Genomic DNA, 24,862 nt, shown 5'->3' on the forward strand with positions numbered 1-24,862 from the left:
AATACCGCTGTGGAACCCATCCTGGCTTTCCCTGTGAGGCGTCCACTCCTGGGCACCCCCAAGGTGGAGGCCAGGCATCCTTAGCTTTGTGGGGGCCGTTGTGGAGATTAAGCAAGCCATTGCCCAGAGTTGCAGAGTGGGACTCCATGATTGGAATAGGCACCGAGGCGAGAATTTTCAGGCCCGTGGAATTTTTGAGCCCAAGACCCGCCGAGGCGGGGAATTGAACCCTGGTCCCGGGCTAGACCTCTGCATCAGGGTCTGCCGCTCTAATCATTGAGCCACACTTCTCTACATTGCAACGGCTGCTTAAATATTGCCTCCATGCTTTATAAAGTGGTTAAGAAATTGTTGTCTGCTAGCCAGCTTTTTTGCAGCTCTTGGTGGTTCGCCAGAACAGAGTCAAAAAATCTGCATGGATGTCAGAGTAAAACTTGAAAATCCTCTTCAAGCTACAACTTGCACATAGGGAGTTGAATCAACTCTCATCCTACGAGGAACTGGAACTTCACCGCTCTGGGCTTGTGAATTCCACTAACATAGTATTTGAATCTATGTTTTGATGGCAGCGCATGGAACAGTGGACGAGGGATATGCACTGTGCTGCAATTTCACAGAGCAAGACATAGCGGGACAAATCAGGAATCTTGTCCAACGTTTCATTCTTGTATAGGTTTTCCATAGTAGACATGTTTTCTCAACTTGGCCAATAATAACCTTCTTGCGTACACTGTTGTCTAAATTTGACCAAGGCAATACCTAGATAACTTCTATTAAGTTTAAAGCAACTCTCATGTGAGCAAAAAATTCATAGTTGCTAAGATAAAGTATCTCATTTACAAACACATTCAAGCGGTTTGATTTCATGCAGCAGCCCTTGAGTTCAAGTCTTATGTAGCGTCGTGCCCCGTTATTGCACTGAACCCCTATTAACAGCCAGGTTTGACCACGTTTTATATTGTTTTTTTTAAATTGAATTTTGGGGAATAGTAACAATAACAACAAGAGACGTGCAATGTAATGAGGGACAAAATAGTGACCAGGGGCTTAAAGGTTATATCAAAGCGTACATCCAGAAAGAATGAAACTGAAATCTAGAAAGAGAGCGGGTGAGCTTCTCAAATTCTAATTTAGTGAGTAAGGTAAATGTCAGGGGAAAGGTAAGAGCAATCAACTGAAAAGCGGCAAGCAGTAAAAAAGGCAGGAAATGAAGGGGTTAAGCAGTGTGTGGATAGGATCAGGGGAGTGGGTTTTGCATAGAATGGTGAAACTTTAAAGGGGCTTGGAGAGCTCCCCAGTCGAGATGTCTACTCTCTGGTGGAGGGCTCCAGGTCTTGAAGTGACATGCAAAAATCCCTATGGTGGTGATTAAATTATATTGGATTTAGGTTGCATTGTTAAACTATATTTGATTTAGGTTGCATTGTTAAACTATATTTGATTTAGGTTGCATTGCTAAACTATATTTGATTTAGGTTGCATTGCTAAACTATATTTGATTTAGGTTGCATTGCTAAACTATATTTGATTTAGGTTGCATTGCTAAACTATATTTGATTTAGGTTGCATTGTTAAACTATTTGATTTAGGTTGCATTGCTAAACTATATTTGATGTAGGTGGTATTGCTAAACTATATTTGATTTAGGTTGCATTGGTAAACTATATTTGATTTAGGTTGCATTGCTAAACTATATTTGATTTAGGTTGCATTGCTAAACTATATTTGATTTAGGTTGCATTGTTAAATTATATTTGATTTAGGTTGCATTGCTAAACTATATTTGATTTAGGTGGCATTGCTAAACTATATTTGATTTAGGTGGCATTGCTAAACTAGATTTGATTTAGGTTGCATTGCTAAACTATATTTGATTTAGGTTGCATTGTTAAACTATATTTGATTTAGGTTGCATTGCTAAACTATATTTGATTTAGGTTGCATTGCTAAACTATATATAATTTAGGTTGCATTGCTAAACTATATTTGATGTAGGTTGCATTGCTAAATTATATTTGATTTAGGTTGCATGGTTAAACTACATTTGATTTAGGTTGCATTGTTATATTTGATGTAGGTTGCATTGTTCCAGTGAGGAGCATCCTCAAGTCAGTTTCCATGACAGGGAATGTTCACCTTCGTGGCTAGGTTGGAGTGTCTGGTTCTTCCACATCACTGTTCGTCCTCTGAAGCATAAGAGATCATAAAGTAGGGAGTTGTGAGCTGATGTATGATAGTCTAGTGTTTAGATCACAAGAGCTTCAAGGTTCATTTTGGAATCAGGTTGGATGATATTGTTAATGGAGTTGACCAATGTACAGTATTTCTGTATGTCAGTCAGTTGAGTCTTTATTCGGCCCAGAAGCAACAGGCCATAAAAGTACATACATCTATGATTGTCAATAAATCCGTTAGCGATATTGAAACGATAGTAAAACCTTAAACTGCCCACATATTGAAAAAACATGCTAATACAATATCATACATAGTGTACATACGTCACGGATATAGAGTGCGTGCATTGTCAGTAATCCATACATACTCAACAGTAGTAAGACTAAAATAAAACCATCTTAGCTCCCCCCCACATAAAATACGTTACAGTATAATGCTTCTTCTAAAATGTATAGCCCCTCATTTATAAAGTGCGGTCCTAACACAAACCAGAGTTTCTCTAGTGCAAATATAAGCCTTAGAGCATCTCTTTGATCTCCGACATTGCCCTCGAGTGGTTTCAAATAGTATTTCCTTCAGCCCTTAAAAAAACCACAAAATAAGATAAAGTGCCATGTGCTTTGAACTGTCGCCTCATCGCAAGGACATGGTGTTAAGACAGGTTGGTGCTTTTTCATTTCAGGGAAGGCACAAGATGATGGACTATGCCAAGTCTTAGTCAAATTAACACAAAGCGATGCTGAGTGTTGACATCCCTCAGACAGACCATATGAAATATTGGTAGCCACAGCGTGCTTATTGAATTCTTCGAGTATTATGAGCTCCTTTCTGTGATTAAAAAGGGCATTTTTCACTGCACTTTTCTCTAAGGAGGAACTGCCAATGGGGTTAGTCGAGATCGATACAACAAACAGTAATTTAAACAGATCATTGATCTAAAACAACCAGGATATTTTCAAGGCATGGACGAGGGCTGTGCAGTCCGATATAATAGACTTGGTGAAATTTGGTAGTTCTTTTGCCCAAATAGTCTGCCAAACTAAAAGGGGTTTTGAGGCTAATATATCCTCTAGGAAATGCAACCTAGCCTACTTGTGTAATATAAAGGATGACACTGATCTAGGAGCGCGCAATAGACAGAGAAACCAGGAATCTTTCGTCTGCAGGGGTTGACTCTGTGTATTACCCCACAGGCCTCCCCCAAAGATAGTATTGCCTTCAGTGGGCGGCTACCAACCTTGTGAGAGAATCTAAACACTCCCTCACTTATTCTGCTCAGTTTCAGCTTGTGTTTAGGACATGCTGGTCCCACGAACCACTGCTAACAAATAAAACAACAGTATTTGTGTCTTGATTAAGACCTGGGTTGCTGTCTTTCTGAGGACCAAAGTGCACTATGTGGAGTGGAGAACTTTGACTGTGTAGTGGATGGCTTTTGTAGTGGAACATATGATTCAGAACCAGATCCCTGGGCCAGAAATGTAAAGGGGAATTGATGGCTAGTGTAGACCTATGTTGTAATCTTTCAAAGTGAGTGGAAGAAACCATTGATAAATAGTGAGGATTTTCTTTTGAGATCTCAATTTGATCTAACTGCAATACAGGAGTCGTTGAAGGAAATGGAAATATAGTTTGAAACAAGCACGTGGTAGTAACTCGATTGTACCCATGACTTGTGGATGATCCCTGTTTCTCAGAAATCTGTACGGATGTATAAATGTATAGATAATGCATAAGTGTCCATTTTGGTGATGAATTAAGTGTTCCTTATAGGTGGGTTGAGTTCCCATTGAATATTTTATCAGGTTTTTACTGTGTTTTATATTGTTCTTATGGTCACAGTGTTTGTACAATTTACATTTTTAATTGTTTGTAATGTGGCACTTTTTATGGCTATATATGCCAAATAAAAATATACAACAACAACTTGATCTAGATTTTTGACCACAGAAATTAAACAAGAGAAACTCTGCCATTCCCATACTCAATTCCCGTAGAGCCATACTCTATGCTTCTAGCCTCTCCAGTTTCTTTTCAGCAGTTAAGGACATGGCGCACCAGTCTTCGGTTGAATTCTCGAGCTAGGCAATGATGGATATTGGTGAATAACGCAGTAATTTTAGAAGCTAGCATGTCCTTGCCAAAAACCAAGTGTTCAGGTTTGATTGGAAGGGGTAGGCATTTTCATAGGCAAGGATCTTGGAGAAGATATTGCAGTCGGCCTTGACCGAGAGATCGAATGGTAATTATTTGCAATTAGGGAGGCATCTTGTCTACTGGGAGTATTGAAGACTTAAGCAAAGTGACCTTCAGGTTTACTGGACAGATGGAAAGAGGAGTATAACGAGGACTTCTAGGCAATATATGTACTTTCAAATGTTATATAGAACTTAGGCAGAAAGTTACCTGGTCCAGGGGCTTATCCTTTGTAACAGCCTTTCAGAAAGGAGTCCGTCTCTTCCCCAGCCATATTATTTGAGACTGCCGAGGTCAAGACTATAACCACAAATTCAGTTCTCGGCACAGAGCTGAATTCATTAATCGGTTCATCTTTAATTTCGATCTTGCGATGTAGAGTTTTTCTTAAAATTTTTTGCTCAAATGCAATATACCAATGTCCTTAATTTAAAGGTCATTTGTTTCTAACCATCATGATTTTTCATCGTTCCATTGTAATTCTTAGATACTTCACTGTTGCTATGTCTGATCGGTCGCCTCCGCCATAGCATTTTGCCTATATGTGGAGTACAGTGCATTCTGCCTCATGGGGAAATGTAACATTAAATTCAAATTTGGGTGTCTCAGCGAAGGTGGTGATTGAGGTCTTCGTCATAAGCTTGTTCCAAACGACATCAGTCCCTCCATTCGGAGTTTTTGCTGCTTTTTTCAAAGCTCTGTTTAGATGTTACTACTGGAGTATTTTAACTTTTATAAGCTTCAAGTAACATTTCCGCTAAGCATTCAGAAAAATCCTTATTATGAAATAATTTCATGCAAACCCTAAATTGAGTGGTAGCTATTCTTGGTTGGTCACTGAGAAGACTGGCAAATCTGGGATTTGTGGCTGGTTCGATCCTGTGCATAAAATGGAAAAATAGAAGCGCAGGTACTCTGTACCAGAGTACATGCTTGTTTCTGAGAAGTGCCGGTACTCTCCCTCTCAAAATAAAAAAAAGTGCCGGTACTCCGTACCGGACAGTACCGGCCCATTTAAAGCACTGCTTCGATCCACATCCAAAGGTTATTATGATGGGGGCAACTTCAAGGGCAAATTTCAGTTCCAAGGTATTTTGTAGCCCATTAATCCATAGGTCAAGCAATCTTTGGTTTTTGGTTGTTCTCCCAAAATGCTTTTACACTGTCTAGGGCACATTGTTAGCTTGAGAATTCTATTCGTTGAAGCACAATAAATGTTGAAATCACCATCTTCAATAAAGTTTTCTTTGCTGACTTATCAATGAGCTCTTTTTAAAAGTTGAGGTGTCTTTGAGTTTGTGTGTCGATGTTGATAAAGGTGTAAATTGTGTTATGTTTCTCAGGTGTTGCGTGAGTGAATCCCCCTGCCTTTCCAGCTTTGTGGATCACACTCCAAATCTCAAAATATAAATTTTGCAGGCGTGAACTTCTTTAAAGCCAGCTGTCCGTGATCTAGATCTGAAGGCTTAGATGTGTGTTTATATGTGCTGAGAAGAAATCAAATCTCTCCATGGGAACAACATGAGATACAACGTTGTAAATTGTGTATAATTTTAGCAAACCGAGCCTTTACTTCACAAATGTTTCTCTAACTTGTGTTGGTAGTAATATAATTTCTATTTTATTGCATGTATGACTCCTGTTCGCCAATATGATCTGAAAGATTGGTAGCTAGGGAGCTGTCAGTCACTCGTCAGCATCGATGCCCCCTTGCCAAGTGCAAACTGCAACCTGTTCTAGCGTATTGAAAAGCAGCACGCCACATATAGAGAGTTAGAAGCACACACTTATTATGGAAAAAGCAAACTACAAGTCCCAGCAGGCAGAGTGCTGCTTCTTAAAGAGCCTGAACCGGCTGATGTCACACGTGATAGGGGGCTGCTTTTCACACTGTCGTCACCGGTCAGCATGTTCTCTGAAAGATGAGCAGTCAGTCACACACCAGCATTACCAGTGGCAGGCTGACAGGAGGGAGCAATGGCCAGCCTCATGCCGGGGTCACCTGTTATAGACCAGCAGGGATGGGTAAGGGTTGGTCACATGACCTGTCACATGACTGGCTTGCCTCAGGAATGCTGGTTTTGATTGTCTCATGTTGGACCAATGACTGAATTGGTAGCCAATCGTATCTCATATGGCAGCTGGGCTGGGACAGAATAAGTCATACGCCTGTATACATCTGAAACGGGGCGGACTCCGACATGGCCAAGCCCTCTTAGACATTTGATTGACTCTACTGCTGCATCACATGATGAAACTTGAGTAAGAATAAAACAAACAGAACAGGGGTATTTGTTGGATGTAAGTTCGCCCAGACATTTGACAGATAACAAATGCTTGCTTTCCAACCGAATGATACTCATTTTGTCAACTTGCAGCTGAATGGTACTCATTTTATAAATTGGGAAGGATGAAAGGCCGAGTGCCTCTGCTGGAATATTAAGCTGTCGGTCCCTGCAGCGAATGCATGTGTCCAGTGTGCAGACAGCCATACCTAATGCAATAGTTGTGACTAATTACAAACCTCAATATAGAATTCGCTCTTACTTTAAATAAATCAGAAATGTTTGTGCGTCTAGTAACTTCATAAACTTACTCCACCTGTAGACTTTGTGGCAATTTATTGGTTGTTCGAGCACTGATCAATTCAGTTTTGTAATTACATCAACCAAAAGATTAGTCCATTCGTTTGTGGCTGCAGTCGAGGGTTTTTTTCTCACAATATTGGCTTGCAAAGAGGGTGGCTCCTTGACGTTTTACTTTAATACTCGTCCTGGGTTTCTGTTTCTTGATTAGCCGGTTATGTTCTCATGTGCATTTACTGAAAATAAGAGGATCTTTCTCCCCCTTCCCCTGTAATTTGGAACTGGTGGAGTGTGGTGAAAGGGAACCAGTAGTTTATGAGTTAACCAGCACCATTAAAATCTAATAATGGTACAAATTGAGCATCTAGGTTTGCTGGATGTTGGATCTTGGCCCAATTCTGTTGCATTCAGGATGTCAAGCTGGGTACCCAAAGACAAATGTAGTATTTTAGGGAGGATGTATGTATGTCTTCTTTCTAATGTTTTGCTGGGCTGCCATACAACCTGTCGTTACTAATTCCGTTTTTGTTTGTATAGGATTGGTGGTGGGGAGTTATTTGATAATCATATGTATGCATCATTGAGCCACAGACATAGCCCTGCTCTAGCCCTGCTCTTACGCCAGTGCCCCTCAGAGTCCCCTAAGAGGGCTCTGTTTCTGCGTTTTGTTGCTTTTACCGTGACCACAGACCAGCCCAAATCTCTTAGGGTAAGTTGAGGTCAAGAGTGCAGAACACACATTGGGAGCTGATGGCCTAGTTGCAAAGCAGCTGTTCTGGTTGCCGCAGATGTCCAAGTGTACTTGGGTCACCAGAAGCACGAGCATTGATGTAAAAATAAGTTCCACGTGGATGCTGGTCTGTTCATTTGCCATTTGTCCGCAGTGAAGTATGTACTGCATACCGACAACCCCACCATCATCCATGTCCATCTGTTGGAGAATACAATTTATATTAATAGGCTGACAAGAGGTACTCTGCGTCTGCTTAGGGTACCAGTTGTCGGATGGCCTGTTCCTGGGCTACATTATGTGCTGAGTTGGACTCGCATAGTTCGGCGTTCCTCGGCCCTCCTTGAAGTGTAACCTCAAAATAGCATCAGGAAGATGTTGTACCCCTATGCCCTTGGCCTTCGTGGGACCATTCTTGGGGACATGTTGGCAGATTGTTCATCAGGACAGTATGTGTTAGAAATTATTTGATTGTCTATCCCCAAGAGAAATTTCAAGACTCACTGCAGCCAGAATGTTCTTGACAAACTAGTTTAATTACACCAGAGGCTCTGGTTCGCTGGTATATTGACTATGGTTTTATTAGAATATTGGAATGTCGGGAACTCCATTGAAGACAGCGGAGCGGCACAGGGTTGCATGCTTTCTGCTTCAGTGTTCCAATGCTTTTCTTAGTTTCTCCATGTTGATCTTGGAATATTTTGGCCTCAGTTGGTGGAAAGGCCTAATAGCATTATAGACCTTACATTTCTGGCTTGGCTGTAATGGTTGTTAAATGCCTTCAATCCTGTTATAGGTCCTGGCAGACTTGGAGAGAGAGTTTTTAACAACTGTTAAAGCCCTCAGCAGCAGGTTATAATATGTCAGAGCGATACCAAGGGGGATGATGGACGGAGTGTTTGAGCAAATCAAACACTCACCCCCAGTCAACTGATCTAGGTTTAATCCATCATCATTCTTTAGCTCACTCCACCACCCCAGTTCAGACATGGCCATATGCAACTCAGTCTGACACTGTGCCTCATGGGAACAGTCCAGCCCGAACTGCCAAGCCATGTCTTCCCTGGACCAGAAACCAGCATCCTGGGACCGGTTTTGGGTTCATAACCCTCATCAGCCAGGCTATCTTGAATCCAGTGGCAAAGTGAGCAAGGGACCCACGTCTGAGCATACCCTGCCAACTTAGGGCGAACAAAGCGATACCAAAGGGGATGATGGACGGGAGCGTTTGAGCAAATCAAACACTCACCCTCAGTCAACTGATCTGTGTTTAATCCATCATCATTCTTTAGCTCACTCCGCCACCCCTGTTCAGACATGGCCATATGCAAATCAGTCTGACCCTGTGCCTCATGGGAACAGTCCAGCCCGAACTGCCAAGCCATGTCTTCCCTGGACCGGAAACAAGCTTACTAGGACCGGTTTCTAGCTAATCAGCTGTCATCAGCCAGGCTAGCTTGAATCCAGTTGCAAAGTGAGCAAGGGACCCACGTCTGGGCATACTCTGCCAACTTAGGGCGAACAAAGCAAAACCAAAGGTCCCAGGATGCTTGTTTCAGACTGATTTTCATATGGCCATGTCTGAACTGGGGTGGTGGAGTGAGCTAAAGAATGATGATCGGTTAAACCCAGATCAGTTGACTGGGGGTGAGTGCTTGTAATGTTTAACACTCCGTCCATCATCCCCTTTGGTTATAATTAAGGCTCCCTGTTTTCCGTTTTTACGGATTTTTACAGATAAATACAGACAGAAAACATTTATTCTCTTATCTGTATTTATTTTTAAATGTGGATAAAAACGGAAATTGGGTTGCTTTTAGAGTAATTCTAAATACTGTCTGCCATGACTGCCAGGCCAATTGCTGTGTGGATTGATAGGTATGGGAAAGAAAAAGAAAGGAATTTTAGTAAAGAGGTTTTAACAGCAGTAGCTATGCACAAATTTGATACTGAAATATGCATATTTTCTTATCAGTGCATTGATTTATCTTCTGTGGGGGTTTACAACATTGAAACCCCGCAGCCACTCAAGCATGAATGCATATTTACCGGTTCAATAAATGTGGAAATATACTAATTTTAGCTTCATTTTTCCACAAATCCCAAAATAAATATGGATAAATACAGATAAAATTAGCAAAAAATAAATATGGATAAATACAGACGGAAATGTCAAAAAAATAAATACCATAAAACCGGGAGCCCTAGTTATAATATGTCAGAGCCTGCATTTTTTACCACAGTGCCTCTACCTTGGGTTTATTAAATGTTTAATTCTCACCATCGTCACCAGGGTTCTATTTAGACAGGATAATTTGAGACTATTCCAGATTCACAGTCTAGGACTGCAGTAGAATTGGAGATGTTTTGTATTTGAAAGTGAATGAAACGTAAACCTCCAAAGATGTTTTGCCAAATCATTGTACGCGCCATTCCTTTGCTTTAGTTTCATTTGAGATCACTGTGAATCCCTAAGTGTGGGGGAAAACCTGGCTAGTGCTACCTAACAGCATTGAAAAATTAAATCTTGACCGTGCCAACTATCCGCAAATCACCCATGTAGCCTTACTGAAAAAGATATGCAAGTGATCAACAACTGAGAAAGACACAATCCAGTTACAGGACCTAATCGGCAACTACTCCCTTCTCGATAATTACCATTCAGACTACAGACCCTGCTGCCGCACCGAGATAGCAATTGGCTAAGTTGTAGACTCTGCCATCTTCATGGCAGCCAATGGTGACTACTACTTTTTTGTCCTGCTTGATGGTTCAACAACATCTGTCAGCAGTCACTAGTCCATGTCCTATCATTCATTGACAGTTTGTCACCTGTGCACGGTGTCACTGGTCCTTGGCGTGCATTGACCTCTCCTGACGCAACACACCCTAGGATGCTACCAGCACATCATCCCACTATTCCAGGGCACTAACACCTGAGGAACCCGAGCACTCAGTGAGCCTGGGGTAAAGTGAAGGGACAGTGGGAGAGGCTGGGAAGGAAGAAGTACATTTTCTATGAAAGTTGCTTGGTAGGGAGGAGACAAAAATTGGTAGGGAGGGAGACAGGAGGCCAGCTTATATACAATATAATTTGTCTAGTGAATTAAAGAAAAGGGGAACAACAAAGGGGGGTGGGTATGTTGAGAGTGAGTGCATATCTTATTGAAATAAATCTAGATGAAGATACGACACAGATAAGTTAATGTGTGATGAAACACCTGCCGAGTGCGGTGAGAGCCATATTTCCAAGTCTCTTATTCAGTGCCTGGAACTGAAGCCAGCAGACTGTGTTTCAGACAAAACTTATTCCAATGATGCGGAAGCTTGGCTTGTTGACAAACTGCAGTACCTACTGCAGGAATTTGAGACCCTGGCAGGATCAGTGGAACTAAATGAAGGATCCAGAGGTTGACCATTGCAGGCAGAAAATCTTTACTGGTTTGATTCAGGTGGTTTCAAAATGTCTGTTTGAAAGGATATCCATGCATGCGGCAGTATATTTGCTGACAAAATTGAATTTTCAGTGCATACTTGAGTATTATGGGAGGAAGCCCCAGGTGCTTGGCTGGCATCAAAGCATGAAGTTGATGGCTTTCTTGTCTGTTTGTCTAACAGTCTATCATTGATCAGTTAGAAAGATTCCAATGCTCAAATTAATTTATCTGGCAGGCAGGCAGTTTGGTCCTCCCTTGCCACATAATTCCAATGACCCTGCATTCTGGTCATGACAGCCAATAGCAAGGCACGTTCCATATATTCCATTCTTTATATGTAACCATATTCTTACAACCACACATAGCTGTGCTACTCCACCACTGAAATGCACTTCTGGGCCTTGTTGTACATGTGATGTACTATGCAAATGAAGCCCCCCCCCCCCAGAGCACAATCTGTCCTTGAACCTCTCTGGGAGGAGGTGCGGTAGGTGTGCTTAGCTTTCCTTGTAGACTGATGGCGATAAGTGAATTGGATGCTATAAATCATGTTTTGCTTTTGTGCTGCGGTTGATAAGTTGACGCCCTGCGGTTTTCTGCTGAATTCAGATTGTATGTTTAGCGTCATCCGTACCCTCAACAGCTGTGGTTCTAACATATTTTTTGCATTGCACGTTTCATTTAATTCACCCGGGCTGAAATGTGCTATGAGTCATCTGACCATTGTGTTTTTAGCAGGCAGGAAGACTTTTCAGGATGACTGGAGGAAATGTTTATGCGATGTGTCAGAACACATAGGGCCGCCTTTCGCTGAGTAATGACCCTGCAATTAGAGAATTTAGGCCAGCCTCCTCCTTTTATGTGAAGCCGTTAAACACTCCTTATAAAATATAATAAAATATAATATGTTTATATTCTGGAATATATATTGAAAAACCCTTTATACCTTTTAGTCGCCATTGATCTTGCTGTAATGACCGCCCCACCCCCATTTTGTGAGCTGTTTGAAACAGGAAGCGGGGTCAGCGAACAGGAGGTGTAGTTGGTAGATGTACCAGCCCTGGCTCTACACTGCACTCTTTTTCAGGCAGCTGTACACATGTGAGCAGGCAAAACGTCATCACTGACAGTACCAGACAACCAGTGGATTAAGTGGGCTGACCCGTTGTCCCATGGTATATCCTGTGGTGGGCGGGAGCAGAATATGATTGGCACTTGAACAGCACAATGGATGAAGAGGGGGAGGGGCAAAAGCTGCTGTGTGTATGTGGATAGGAATTTTTATTATCATTTGTTTTCCTACACACAAGGCTGTCGATTTGGCTAAGGAAGTCTTTAGGCCAGATCTAACCAGAGCTGGCAAAGACAAAAGGTCTCGCCTTTGTGACCCATTGGCTTTACCACTTGTGTCTTGGCAATGTAGCATTGTAAAAGGCACAATACTTTTGGCCGATGCTCCTTGGTATGGGAGGGGGGCATGTTGATGCAGTTGCATCATACTGTAGGGGAATGTATGCGTCCTGAGAGGGAGGAGACAACAAGGAGTGAGCAGAGAGGAGTGTTATTATGAAAAGGAGGCCATGGAGGAGGGTACAAGCAGTGCACAAGGGAGATACCAACCCGGGGTTTGGGGGTAGAAGCCCAGGAGGTCCATGTGGAAGGAAAACTGTACCCCCAAATTTTAGACATTCCAAAAAGTCAACACCCCAAAATTGTACCTTGTACCGTTCTCCCACCAATTGAGTTGTGCGTCAAAGCACCTCTCAAACATCAATTAGCAGAGTAAAACAGTTTAATGAGTAATGTGGCCCTCTCAATAACTGAGCTCTAGATCAGTGAGAAGTTAAAGGATTTTATTTCAAAATTCAAAAATAAGCAGTACAAAGTCAGTGCCATGAAGACTGTTAAGTGCAAAAGTATACAGAGTATGTAAAATCAGAACATTATTGTAAGTCCCAGATAAGGAGCAAAAGCAGAAGGAAGACTGACCACATCTCTAGTAACATTAAGTAAATTTCAAAATCTCACTCGTCCTCAAAATCAAGGGGTTTTTATACACGATTCTTGCATAACAAATTAGGAAAAGTGCTATATCACTGTGGCGTGAGCAGAAGTATCAATTCTTCAGTAAATCAGTACACAAAGAAAATAAACATCATTTCCTTAACACATAAGCACCATCCCAGTTTTCGGAAAAACATATTTAACACCCTTTATGCTAATGTCATCCGGAGATGTTCTAACTAATATGAGACATTATCAATATGGCCTTCTCTCAATGAATTGCTCCAGTATGAAATCAAACAGTTTAAAACGTGTTGCCATCTTAAATCTGCACCGCAGCAAGTTCAGCCATAACAATACAACTACAGCAGTGGAATTAACCATTATGTCATCAGCCTAACTGTGTGCTCTGCGAAGCCTGTGCGGAGAGGATGTGTGGTAGGAGGAGGAAGGCAGGAGTGAGTGACTATGGTGCTTTTCACAGGAAATGTAATGTACTACAATGTCTCTGAGGATGTTAGTTAAAGGTCAATTCCAAGCATCGCTATTAATTGCTGGGAGCGGAAGTAGAAATCAGGGAGACAAGAAATTTTTTGACAGCATAGAATAGAGTTTAGTAAATGCATATATTTGTCATATTTAACTTCATATATTCAAATATATGTAAGTGTGGCACTGCGTTACATTGAATGACATGTAACCTGTGGGATACTGTGCACAAGTGCTCCTGAAAAATGGTGACGGTGCAAGTGACCTGTGAGGAAGTATGTACAGCGACAGGAAAGGGCACAACAAACAAACACAAATGATGGTAAGATTTACATAGTTGTTATACCCAAACAATAAATGATAATATATGCAAAAGGAGCCAAGCTGGGTATCCTTGAGGAAATAGCGCTGCAATTTTCGCTGTAAAAGTAGACGGCGTTTCGGCCTATTGTGTTTAGGCCATCATCAGGATCAGGTTACTGTTATTTCTATAGCAGTGGCGACGTACCGCGACTGACTCCCAATCATGGTGGAGGAGGGTCCTGGAGCAGTCCCCGTTTTAAAATAAAGCAGGCCGATCTAAAAATGTGTCTTCAACTTTTTGGGTATTTGTGCAGAGGGCGAGAAGAGTAAAAATTACACTGTTTTATTTTGCTCTTGTTCTGACATAGAATGTGTAACCTTCTACAGTTAGCCTTCCTTAACGGTGTCACTTCAGAAATACTTCTGTTGTACAAGTTTTTACTGAGAACAGTGTAACCAGAGACGAACTAGAGCGTGTTGAAAACTGGACCTACGCCAGCCTATCAGCAATCCCTGTCGCTTCAGTACCCATGTAAAGAATCAAAAAGGGAGGCGGGGCTAGAAGTACGATTGATAACTTCACTTAACTTTCAATCGTAAACAAAAAAAGGAATCAAAGGGGAGTGCGTGATTATACCACAAAAATTTGAGGAGCATGGGTTGCGTCAAAAAAACTAATCGAACTTGGAATCCCTTAAGATTTTTTTTTTTTTTTGTTTGTTTTTTTACCCTCACCCACTGAGGTTCTCCTGTGGCATGCCTAATCATCGGATCAGCACTCGGCCACTTAATGTGGCTCAGTGGACTGAACCTCCTCTCTGTGGGAGCACTTGTAAACTGAATTTTTTAGTGGGATTTGTGAGATGAATGTTAAAATTATCCCCAGTATCCCTAATCGTTTTTTTTTTGTTTCCGGGAATCGGGATAAGGTTAAAAGAATTAAGAGATGTACTTGAGTCTGTCTGTGTGTCTCTCCCTCTCCCCCTCGCCACCCACTTCAGCTATTGGCTAACTCCACTTTGAGTGACGGTATTGTGCCCTTTCATAAGCAGCACAGAAAATAGTTTTCTTCAGCGCCAGGTCCAGTTATACTATGGCAATGTGTGTTTCTAAGATTAAAAACATATTTCTGCTATTAACTAATAGTTCTGGGATAAACTAGGGTCAGCAGCTTCCCCAACAATAACATTTGGAAGAACAAACCAAGCCCAACAGTAACATTTGGAAGAACAAACCAAGCATTGACAAAACAAAAAGGCTGGCATCGAACACCAGGGCCAGTATTACAGGTAGGGCACACTTTCCATGTTTGCGCCACGGCGCATCTTAAGGCTGGTGCGCCCGGTGCAAACATGGAAACTGCGCCCGATCAGGAAGAATGCGCTGCCCTCGGGTCGCCACTATTTCGTGCTGCCCCCCAGGGCAGGGCATTCAAGAGAAATACGGAGCAGCTGTTTTAAAGCTGCTTTGTGTTTCTCTGTGCAGGCGGCAACCCGCCTTCCCTTTTAAAAGGGATTAGAGATCCCTTTGCAGGTGAGTGCAGTGAGTGACTGCACCCACCTGCAAGGGGATGTCTGGAGGGTCCATGGGCCTCCCCTTTTTATCCCTTTTGAGGGCTGCATTTAGAAGGCGTTCTGAAAGTACGCCACCTTTTTGTGGTGCATTTACAATGCGCCTTCTAAACGCATGTTTGTCTCTGCGCCCACATCAATAATACGGTGAGGGCGCAAATGCAAAGAGATTCCCTCATTTGCATAGGGCCATGCCCTTATGCAAATTAGGGGACGCCCCCTAATAATAGCGCTGGCACACACATAGTGCCAGCGCTATCTCTACTACAGATGGAACGCACAACTATTTGTTGCCCTTTCTGTAATACCAAAGTGCTACGGGGACGCGCAAAGCAGGTTCAAACGCCCGTTGTGCCCCCTGGGCATTTGTGTAATACAGCCCCAGACCTATTGACTTTGCCACGGCTTGTTATGTGAATGCTTTCAAGTCACTTCTTGCTGTATGGTTTCAAACTAGGTGTGAACCTAACTAGGGGGATCAAACATTAAGAGCATTAAATCCCAATTAAGGTAATGTTTTGTAATTGTTATCGCAGCTCTCGACAGGCTTGTCAGATTTGCTTGTTTGGTGTACTAATGGACTAATCCCTGCTGTGCAGTTTTAGGCCTCTTATGTAACTTCCTGGAAGTCTCTGTTAGAAGGCATCCGTTGATGCGTGCCATTTTATAGCCCATATCCGAATTGCTATTGGAGAGGACTCTGACAGCCAAATATCTTATTATCCTAGTCATGTTTAAAATGTATCTAGATTGTGTCCTGAATTTTTAAAGAATATTTTCGTATAATTCACATGTTTCTGGTTTTCACTGTTTGGTAACTTTCACCAGACTCAAACCTCTGTGAAGGCCTGTGCTGGCACACTCGGTGCATAGTCTGTGCAATCTTTGTGAACTTGGACTGGTCATGTTTTGGTGACTTTTCAAAGGCCAGCCCAAGGCAGGCAGCCTCAGCAGGACTCCAGGCTTGAGGGGGGATCCCCAAGTGCGGTGAACAAGCGATTTCTGACGCACAGAGTTGTCCTCTGGGAGTGAGTTCAAGCCACTCTTTGGTGGAAAGCAGGGTTCAGGACCATTGTATTGCATGTTTTATATTTTGCGTGACAAAAATCGCACCACTGCAGCTACAGCGCTAGCTAGACAGGAGGTGAAGAATAGTAAGTAGCGCCTACCGTAACAATGTGTGTGTGTGTAGGCGATAATATAGGCCTCGAGTTAGCGACTTACATACGATTTAAAAGCATATAGCAAGGTTTCTGGTTTCATTTTTTTGTATTTTGGTTTTCCTTTTTTTGTATTGTGGAAACACTAGAAACACTATTATTATGTTGATTGAGAGAATTAAACACTATTATATGTTAATCACTGTCACATATAGCGCTTCACGTCGCACTTCTGCCATGGGGTAGGTCTTGAAGCTGTTTTCCTTCGATGGGTCTCAGTGTGTTGTGCCTGCCTTGCATGGTTTTTCATATTTTTTTCCAATATATATTGGGTTATATTGAAGACAGAGCAGATTTCATGAAATTTACACAGCAGGATCGAAGATCAAAGTAAATCAGTAGATAGAACATATGATTGCACAAGTAGAACAGATCTAGATAAAGGGCCGTGTTTATTGTGTGTTGCCAGTACTCACCCTTCCCTTCTGGTTGCAGTTGAGACTGCGCGTGGCCTCCTTGCCAGAGGACTTGTACCCTCCTGTAGCCTCGCGCTCTACCCCGGAAGTGCATTGAAGGTCATCGGCGGGGCGCTGCAGCTGAGAGCCTTGAACTGCGCGTTCTGAGGAAAGCGTCTCCTGGGTGATGCGTAGCGATGACAGATTACAAATCCGACCAGGTGTCATCCGCCTATTTCCCCACGATAGGGAGTGGGATAAACGCGTTTTAAAATGCGCTGTGCCCAAAAGCTTTAAAATGATTATGTTCTCTTCATTACAACTCGAAAACTTCAATTTTGCGGGTTGGATTACGTCTGTCTGGCAGCTGTTGGACAATTTGCACGCATTGCAGCCCCCGTCAGGCCGAGCGTTATTGTGGGGCCTCAGCTGGCGCACTGTGGCCCTGACGGCCCCTGGGACCCCGCCTGCAGGCGGGCTGGGAGCGCGAGGAAGCCGGGGGGCACTTCCCACTTTAAGAAGGCATTCATCACCGATGCTGCGCTGAGTGTAAGTTACAAGGGGTGCATTCATCCACTCATCCGCCCACTCTGGGCCTTCTGCACTCAAGGCGGTATCCATTTCACCCACCGCTCTCTGTAAAGGCGCCAGAGGGTGTGGGGCGTCGCCGCTCCCGTGCAGAATCACGGGCCCTGCGTGCACCGATGACGTTAGTGCACCATTGGAGAAACATTTGTGTATATTGCGTGTGTAAATCTCCTAGGTACCTTAGTGAGCGAAGCACGAGCTGCTGTGATTATGTCGGGTCTGGTGGCTCAGTGGACTAATGCGTTCCCTACTGGGGGTTGTGTTCGCTCTCAAGGTCACAGGTTCAAATCCCAGCAAGTCCACTCCTGGCCTTTCATCCATATGAGGTCGATAACATCTGGTACCATTGAGTCGCTCTCAGGGTCACAGGTTCAAATCCCAGCAAGTCCACTCCTGGCCTTTCATCCATATGAGGTCGATAACATCGGTACCATTGAGTTGGCTAACAATAACCATCTGTTCTTCATCGCCAAGATGCCTGGGGTGAACCTGCGCTTTACAGATGCACAGTTATGTTCTGTATGATGCCTTTAGAGACCACCCCACATGATAAAATATAAGTAATGTTTGTATAGTGCTTAACACTACAATTGTACCGGTGGTGTACTTTACGTAGTGTTGTTAGCATGAGGCATTTAAATGCCCCTAGTTTATTGTCCCATTGAGATGTATGGGCGGAGCTGGCCCTGCCAGAATTCCACCTTCCGAACCCAACACAAACATCAGCAATAGGTGCCTACTTCGCTGAGCAATCTTGCCAGTTCCGTTTGGTTACAAGCATGTATGCACATATTCTATGTACAGTGCTTTGAATCAGAACACTGTATGGAGACGTATTGCTATTGCTAACGGTATTATATTTTCTACAAGAACGATGATGGATTCAACCCAGATCTGTGACTGGGGGTGAGTGTTTGAAAAGTTTCAGCGCTCCCTCCATCATCTCCTTGTGTTTGCTTTTTTTATTTTTTCTGCAGGCTTTTACCATCACCTTCAGTTTTAGGCAGTCTTGTATTTATTTTTTAAATAACTATAGCATGCAGTGCTTTGTATACCGCACATGTGCCATGGTATCTAATTTATCGACCCCAGAAGGATCAATGGCTCTTGTTGGCCCGGACCATATTCATTTTTGAGCCTTCAAATGATTAGCCATCCTAGGCATGAAAGCGAACCCGGCAGCTTCCAGTAACACAGTGTTGCTGTTATTTAAAGGGATAAACATACTTGGAAGTGTGTGACTTTCTGAATAGATTTGTGTCCAGAGGCCGGTGTGTGCACGGCTCAGTAGGCAATATCTGAATGTTTTGTGAGCACTAGCATTCAACGTTGGTGCCCGGCCTGAAAGGGGGCGATTGTAATTGCATGTATGTAGCGCTTACTACCCCTGATGAGGCGTTGAAGCGCTTTTTCGGCGAGTAGCACGCTACTCCGGAACCCTTAAAGGATTACTGCTGAATTAGTATAGTGAAAATATGAAAGTTTTTTGAGTGGTTTGTAGGGTAGTCAGTTATTTGGATTGAGAAGGATAGTGGAGGGATAGAAGAGGGAAAAAGGTTTGCATTTATATAGCGCTTGCTATCCTTGATGGGGTGTTGAAGCGCTTCTTCGGGAAGTAGCGCGCTGCTTCGGAACCCATGAAGGATTAGTGGTGTATGGCACTAGGATTATTTTATGCTAAACTTTAGAACACCCGCTTCATAGCCATCAGTGAAGAGCGCCTGGCGAGGTCTCCATTCTTTGTTTCACTCGGGCTCTTCAATATCTGAGGTGGGGTAGTTTGGAGTGTGGTGAGCCCGCGCGCGCTGGAGTGCGGTATTGGATCAAGGTGGCCTACCACTTACCTCATTATGCAGAATCAGAGCAGAGAGGGGTAATACTCGTGTTTATAGTGCGAAATTGGAGAGGGAGTGGTGCTAGCGCCTATATCAGAGTGTGCTGTTGGAACAGGGAGGCGCTAACGGTCTGGTTAGTCAGTGGCATTTAGAGCGCGCTATTGAAGCTTGGAGGTGTTAACGCTGGCATGGAGTCTGTGGTTGGCTCCCGCTTCTGTGCAGTATTGGAGTGAGGCCATGAAAGCGCTCGTGTCATTAGACCAGGGGGCGCTAACGGTCGCCTTAAGAGTGCCCTGTGGACGCACCAGCAGCTGCTTTTACACTCCTGATAGCGCGCGGTATTAGAGCGGAGGTACGGGCGCTAACTCTCGCGTAAAGAGGGCCCCGTTGGCACAGAATGGCGCTACACTCCTGATAGCGCGCGGTATTAGAGCGGAGGTACGGGCGCTAACCCTCGCGTTGAGTCCCCAGTTGGCACAGAATGGCGCTACACTCCTGATAGCGCGCGGTATTAGAGCGGAGGTACGGGCGCTAACCCTCGCGTAAAGAGGGCCCCGTTGGCACAGAATGGCGCTACACTCCTGATAGCGCGCGGTATTAGAGCGGAGGTACGGGCGCTAACCCTCGCGTTGAGTCCCCAGTTGGCACAGAATGGCGCTACATTCCTGATAGCGCGCGGTATTAGAGCGGAGGTACGGGCGCTAACCCTCGCGTAAAGAGGGCCCAGTTGGCACAGAATGGCGCTACACTCCTGATAGCGCGCGGTATTAGAGCGGAGGTACGGGCGCTAACCCTAGCGTTGAGTCCCCAGTTGGCGCTACACTCCTGCTAGCGCGCGGTATTAGAGCGGAGGTACGGGCGCTAACCCTCGCGTAAAGAGGGCCCCGTTGGCACAGAATGTCGCTCTACACTCCTGATAGCGCGCCGTATTGCTGCTGGAGCGGTGCGTTAGAGTCCAGTGTCAGAGGAGCTGGGGTTGCTCCCGCTCCCCTGAATAGTGCCCTCCTGGGGCAGGGAGGGGCGGTACCTCCCCTCTGCAGCGCTCCTCCCCCCGGTGAGTGCGGGTCTGCCGGCAGGCGCTGCCCATCTGGCGGATCGGCGGCTCGTCATCTGGTGCCGGCTGACTTTCTGATGGAGGGAGGCCTTTGTCTGCTGACGCCTGCCTGACTGAAAGGACACAAAAGAGGCCTGCCCCTCACACGGATGGCGCTCTGCCCGCGGGGAAGCAGCGCTCTGCCCACTTCAGGTGCACTTCAATAGTCGCGGGAAAATACCAGATGCCAGCCGGGTACCGGGGCGCCAAGGACCGGCTCCTGAAACCGAATCCCGCGTTATTGGGGAAGCTGTGTGCATGCGTGGGGTCGTTCATGGAACACACATACTATGGTAAGGGGGCAATACGAGATATATTAACAGTTGTCGCGCCTGAGTGCATTTTGTCAGTCGCCCGGGCCTCCATCAGTGCTGCTTTTTGAACTGCTGCGGCTGCTTGCACTGATGTTTGCTGTGGTTTCCGTGCTCTGCGGGACGCTGCGCGCGAGCCCGCCGGTGCTAACCCCGTCTCATCGCCGTCCATTGACTCCGCAGCATCGATCCGTTCTCGGGGCTTTCCTTGCTGCTCCCGAGCCGCCTGTCCCGCCGACACTTGCACCATGGCTCTGATGGCCGCGCGCGTGAGGGTGGCGGGTAATCGTAGGTGGACTGGTCTTGACCGTCATACAGAGATGCCAGGCGTTAAAGACCACCACGTCCGTATCACGGCATGACGAGGCAGAACATGATTTAAAAATACCTTAAATCGGGTTCACTCTCTCGCGCAGCAGCCTGCACCCCGGTGGACGCCGTCTGTCAGTCCACATTGCCCAGGGAACCAGGTACTAATCGGCAGGTTAAAGGCGAGTTTTCAGGTTTGTGGCTGGTTCCTGCAGATTGCCAGTTTCTTCTTTGGATATGGAGATGGATTTTTTTTGTTTTAACCTTTTGTGACTAGCGCCAAGATTCCTTCGAGTGAACTCAAAGCCCTATAAATACATGCCACATTTCCATTCATTGGGGACCTGCATGCACTGTGTCAGACATCTCTGCAATGGGGCTATTCATCTAGTGTCATTGCAGTGGGGACCTTTATTTAGTGTGTTCGATGGCACTGCACTGTGGATTTTTATTTAAGCTGCCACATTTCATTATAATGGAGACATTTAGTGTGCGCTGTCCCTGCACTGGGGGCGTTTATTAAGTCTGCCCGGTGGGACTGTGTGTTTAGTGTGCCTGTTGTGATTGCACTCGGGACATTTATTTAGAGGGCTCCATTTCACACAGTGCAAGAACCCCCCCTTCGAGGGGCGCCTGGTTGAGTCTTTGCTGTGTTGTACAACTGGTGTGGCCGAGTAGAAATGGGCGGTAGAGTGTCGTATAACTGCAGGAAGCATTGCGTATTGTGCTTGTATGGTTTTTGTGTTGTTGAAGACTTAATGCTCTTACGCGTACCAGTGATGTACAAGGTTGTGTAGATGAGAAATTGTGCCCATCTGTGCCCTGCCTGATGTATATGGTCGGGCAGTTGAGTGTGTATTGTGTAACACATACTGTGTGGGCAGCATTATGTGTCTTGTCACTTAGGCGTGTTGATGGCACTTTTCAGTGTGTACCATCTCTGCCTGGTCTCTTGGCAGGACATTCGGTTGCCTTATGGATGGTGTGTGTGTGTTGTATAATACTCTAGGGAGGGGAGGGGAGGGGGGAACAGTCTAGGTTTTACAACTCCTGGTAAGATTAAGTAATCTTTCTGGTTCTTGGTAGGAGCGTTCCGAAGCTGGTCTGTTTCTGCTGCACAATCCACCCTAGGAGGTCCCACCCATGTGACACTTTCCAAAGGTGGGTATATCTGGTGTGAAGCCAGTCTTGGCCTGGGGGTCCTTCTAGGTCTGCTATGGACTGCCCTTCCCCCGCCTCATTCTGCCTCCTCCACAAGCTGGTTTGATTTTTTAAAAAGCGCCTGTGAATGATTTGTCCAACCTATTGCAGGAAATTGACGATAATGTTAGCATCACAACCACAGGGGCGCGTAACATGTCGACCACATTGTAGTTACCTTTTGGGACATTAAGCCCACCAAGGTAACACCTAACCTACGGGTTTTTTAACCTGTCAAGGGTGCCACCCCCTTTCATTAAAAATTTCCTTTGAGCAACCCTTAGACATTTTTAGAAATCACGTTGCACACACCACTGCACCACAATTGTTTTTAGGACCCACACCACACACCCGCATGCACCATACAGCGTTTTCTCTCAAAAGATCTCCGCCAAAGTGACCCTTCGGGGGACCCGTAGGGCATTGCAGCGTCAGCCCGACGAGGAGCAAAACTCCCGATGATGAAGCATGACACCTCTCGGGGTGTGTGAGGGCAGCAAGAGAAAAACTCTGCTTTTTCCCTCGACACTTGGGTCTCGTCTAGCCTAGGACCCTCTTTACATACCTTTTTATCTCCTTTCTACTCTAATGGAACAGTGTCTCCTTATTTGATTGACAGCATCACGGCCCTGCCCGTGTCCTGCAAGATAGTACAAACGAACTGAGAACCGTTTATTTGGGAACAAGGGGAGGCTGATGGAGAATTGCGCTACAGAGTGACGCCGACCGTAGATAGACACTGCCTTGCAACAGGGGATACAAGGATACCCGAGTACTGTAACAGATGCTCATGTTAGAATTTATTTAACCACACTATGCTTATTATTTAACCACACTATGCTTATTATTTAACCACACTATGCTTATTATTTAACCACACTATGCTTATTATTTAACCACACTATGCTTATTATTTAACCACACTATGCTTATTATTTAACCACACTATGCTTATTATTTAACCACACTATGCTTATTATTTAACCACACTATGCTTATTATTTAACCACACTATGCTTATTGATGCATAGTCACGGTCCCAAAATCAGAGGCATGGATAGAAAAATTACTAAGCGTCCATGCAGTGGATAGCCAGCCGCTATACATTTCATGTTGTTTTGTAAATTTTACAAAGACATTAGATTGTGTGTATTGTTAATACCAAGAGGTATTTACATTTCTACGTCAATTGAATGACGTTTACACCTGTTGTTCAATCTTGACATACATTAAATCCGCAAGTAGGAGGTGGAAGTCAGTTTCCCATTTAGAAATATTACAGTAGGAGGGAGACTGATTTAAGATCTAGATTATTACACCTGCGTCCGTTTGCACATAAGATATCTTTGTAGAATGGTTTTTATGTTATTATTTTATATTTGTGTCCTTTCGATTTTATTTCTTGTGACTACTTGCACTTTAGACAGATTACCCCTTGATGAAAAGTGTTATAAATTACGCCTCTGATGTAATTACTGTTGTAATTCTTGCATCCAAAATTTGCACTGTATGTTTTTTTATGAGGACTGTCCCATATGAGAGCTGCTATTAATGTATTATGATGTTTATCGTGTTTTTTCCACTCTACCTGCATTTTAGATATATTATCTCATTAATCCAAGTGTTATAAGCCATGTCTGGCCGCAACTTTCATATACCATTTTGCGCTGAGCGCTTTATCTAATCATTTTATGCTGTTCCTACATGAGAGAATCGTTGTTAATGTATTTGATGTTCATTGTTTTTATTCTTTTATGGATTTTTTGCATAATCCGAATACATATCGTATTGATTGATCGATCTGTCCTTTGCTTCATCAGGCAGGCCTAAAAGATAGGAAGGATTAATGACCAGTTTAGAGGGCAATTATCATGAGATAATTGACTCCAGGAACATCAGTAGCGCATGAACATCCGAATTTTAGGAAGAAGCCCTGTATTCATCAATACATGCCCTCTGTGCTTGGCCAGCCCTATGGGCTGCATGCTGTCACATCAGCTGGTGTCCTCCTCCTTTGACGTAATCTGGTGAGCTGGTGAACCTTGACTCTTTTGTAGAAACCCTAATGTACTGGTAATCTTATCCACTTAAGCACTTGTTGTCATTGGTCACTCTAATAGCACTTATTTATAACTACCTTAGATATATAATCATTTATTATTCCTTCTTGGATGCCATTCAGTGCCCTGTGAGTACCAAATACATTTCTACAGCAGGTGCTTCATCCAGGGAGATGTCTGACCAGCTGATGGGGCAGCCACCTTCAAACCAAGCTATGACACAGACTGTGATAAGCATGCACCTGCACTTATTTTGAAATGTGGTAACCAGACTTTACAATCTGAACATGTACAGAGCAGAAGCTCAACTTGTATGCAGCAGGTGGAACTGAGGGCTGAGTCAATCATGACCGCTCAGGCG

The 24,862-nt window shown here is 44.1% G+C and overlaps 1 protein-coding gene across 15 annotated transcripts in view; it reads left to right on the forward strand.

The window, feature by feature from the left end:
- PTK2 (protein tyrosine kinase 2) overlaps window positions 1–24,862 on the forward strand; it is a 799,547-nt gene that overhangs the window by 63,794 nt on the left and 710,891 nt on the right. For 3 of the 15 annotated variants that reach the window (XM_085604834.1, XM_085604835.1, XM_085604836.1), the window contains exon 1: window positions 20,742–20,914. The exons of 7 other annotated variants lie outside the window; for them this stretch is intronic. In XM_085604834.1, the coding sequence (XP_085460960.1) occupies window positions 20,806–20,914 (109 nt within the window). In that variant the 5' untranslated portion in view covers window positions 20,742–20,805. Of the gene's footprint in view, window positions 1–20,712; window positions 20,915–24,862 lie in introns of those variants that run through there. 5 more of the 15 variants (XM_085604849.1, XM_085604833.1, XM_085604838.1 and 2 more) reach the window with 5 other exon arrangements.

The sequence above is a fragment of the Triturus cristatus genome, chromosome 5_1 (assembly GCF_964204655.1).
Source record: "Triturus cristatus chromosome 5_1, aTriCri1.1, whole genome shotgun sequence".
NCBI classification, from domain to species: domain Eukaryota; kingdom Metazoa; phylum Chordata; class Amphibia; order Caudata; family Salamandridae; genus Triturus; species Triturus cristatus.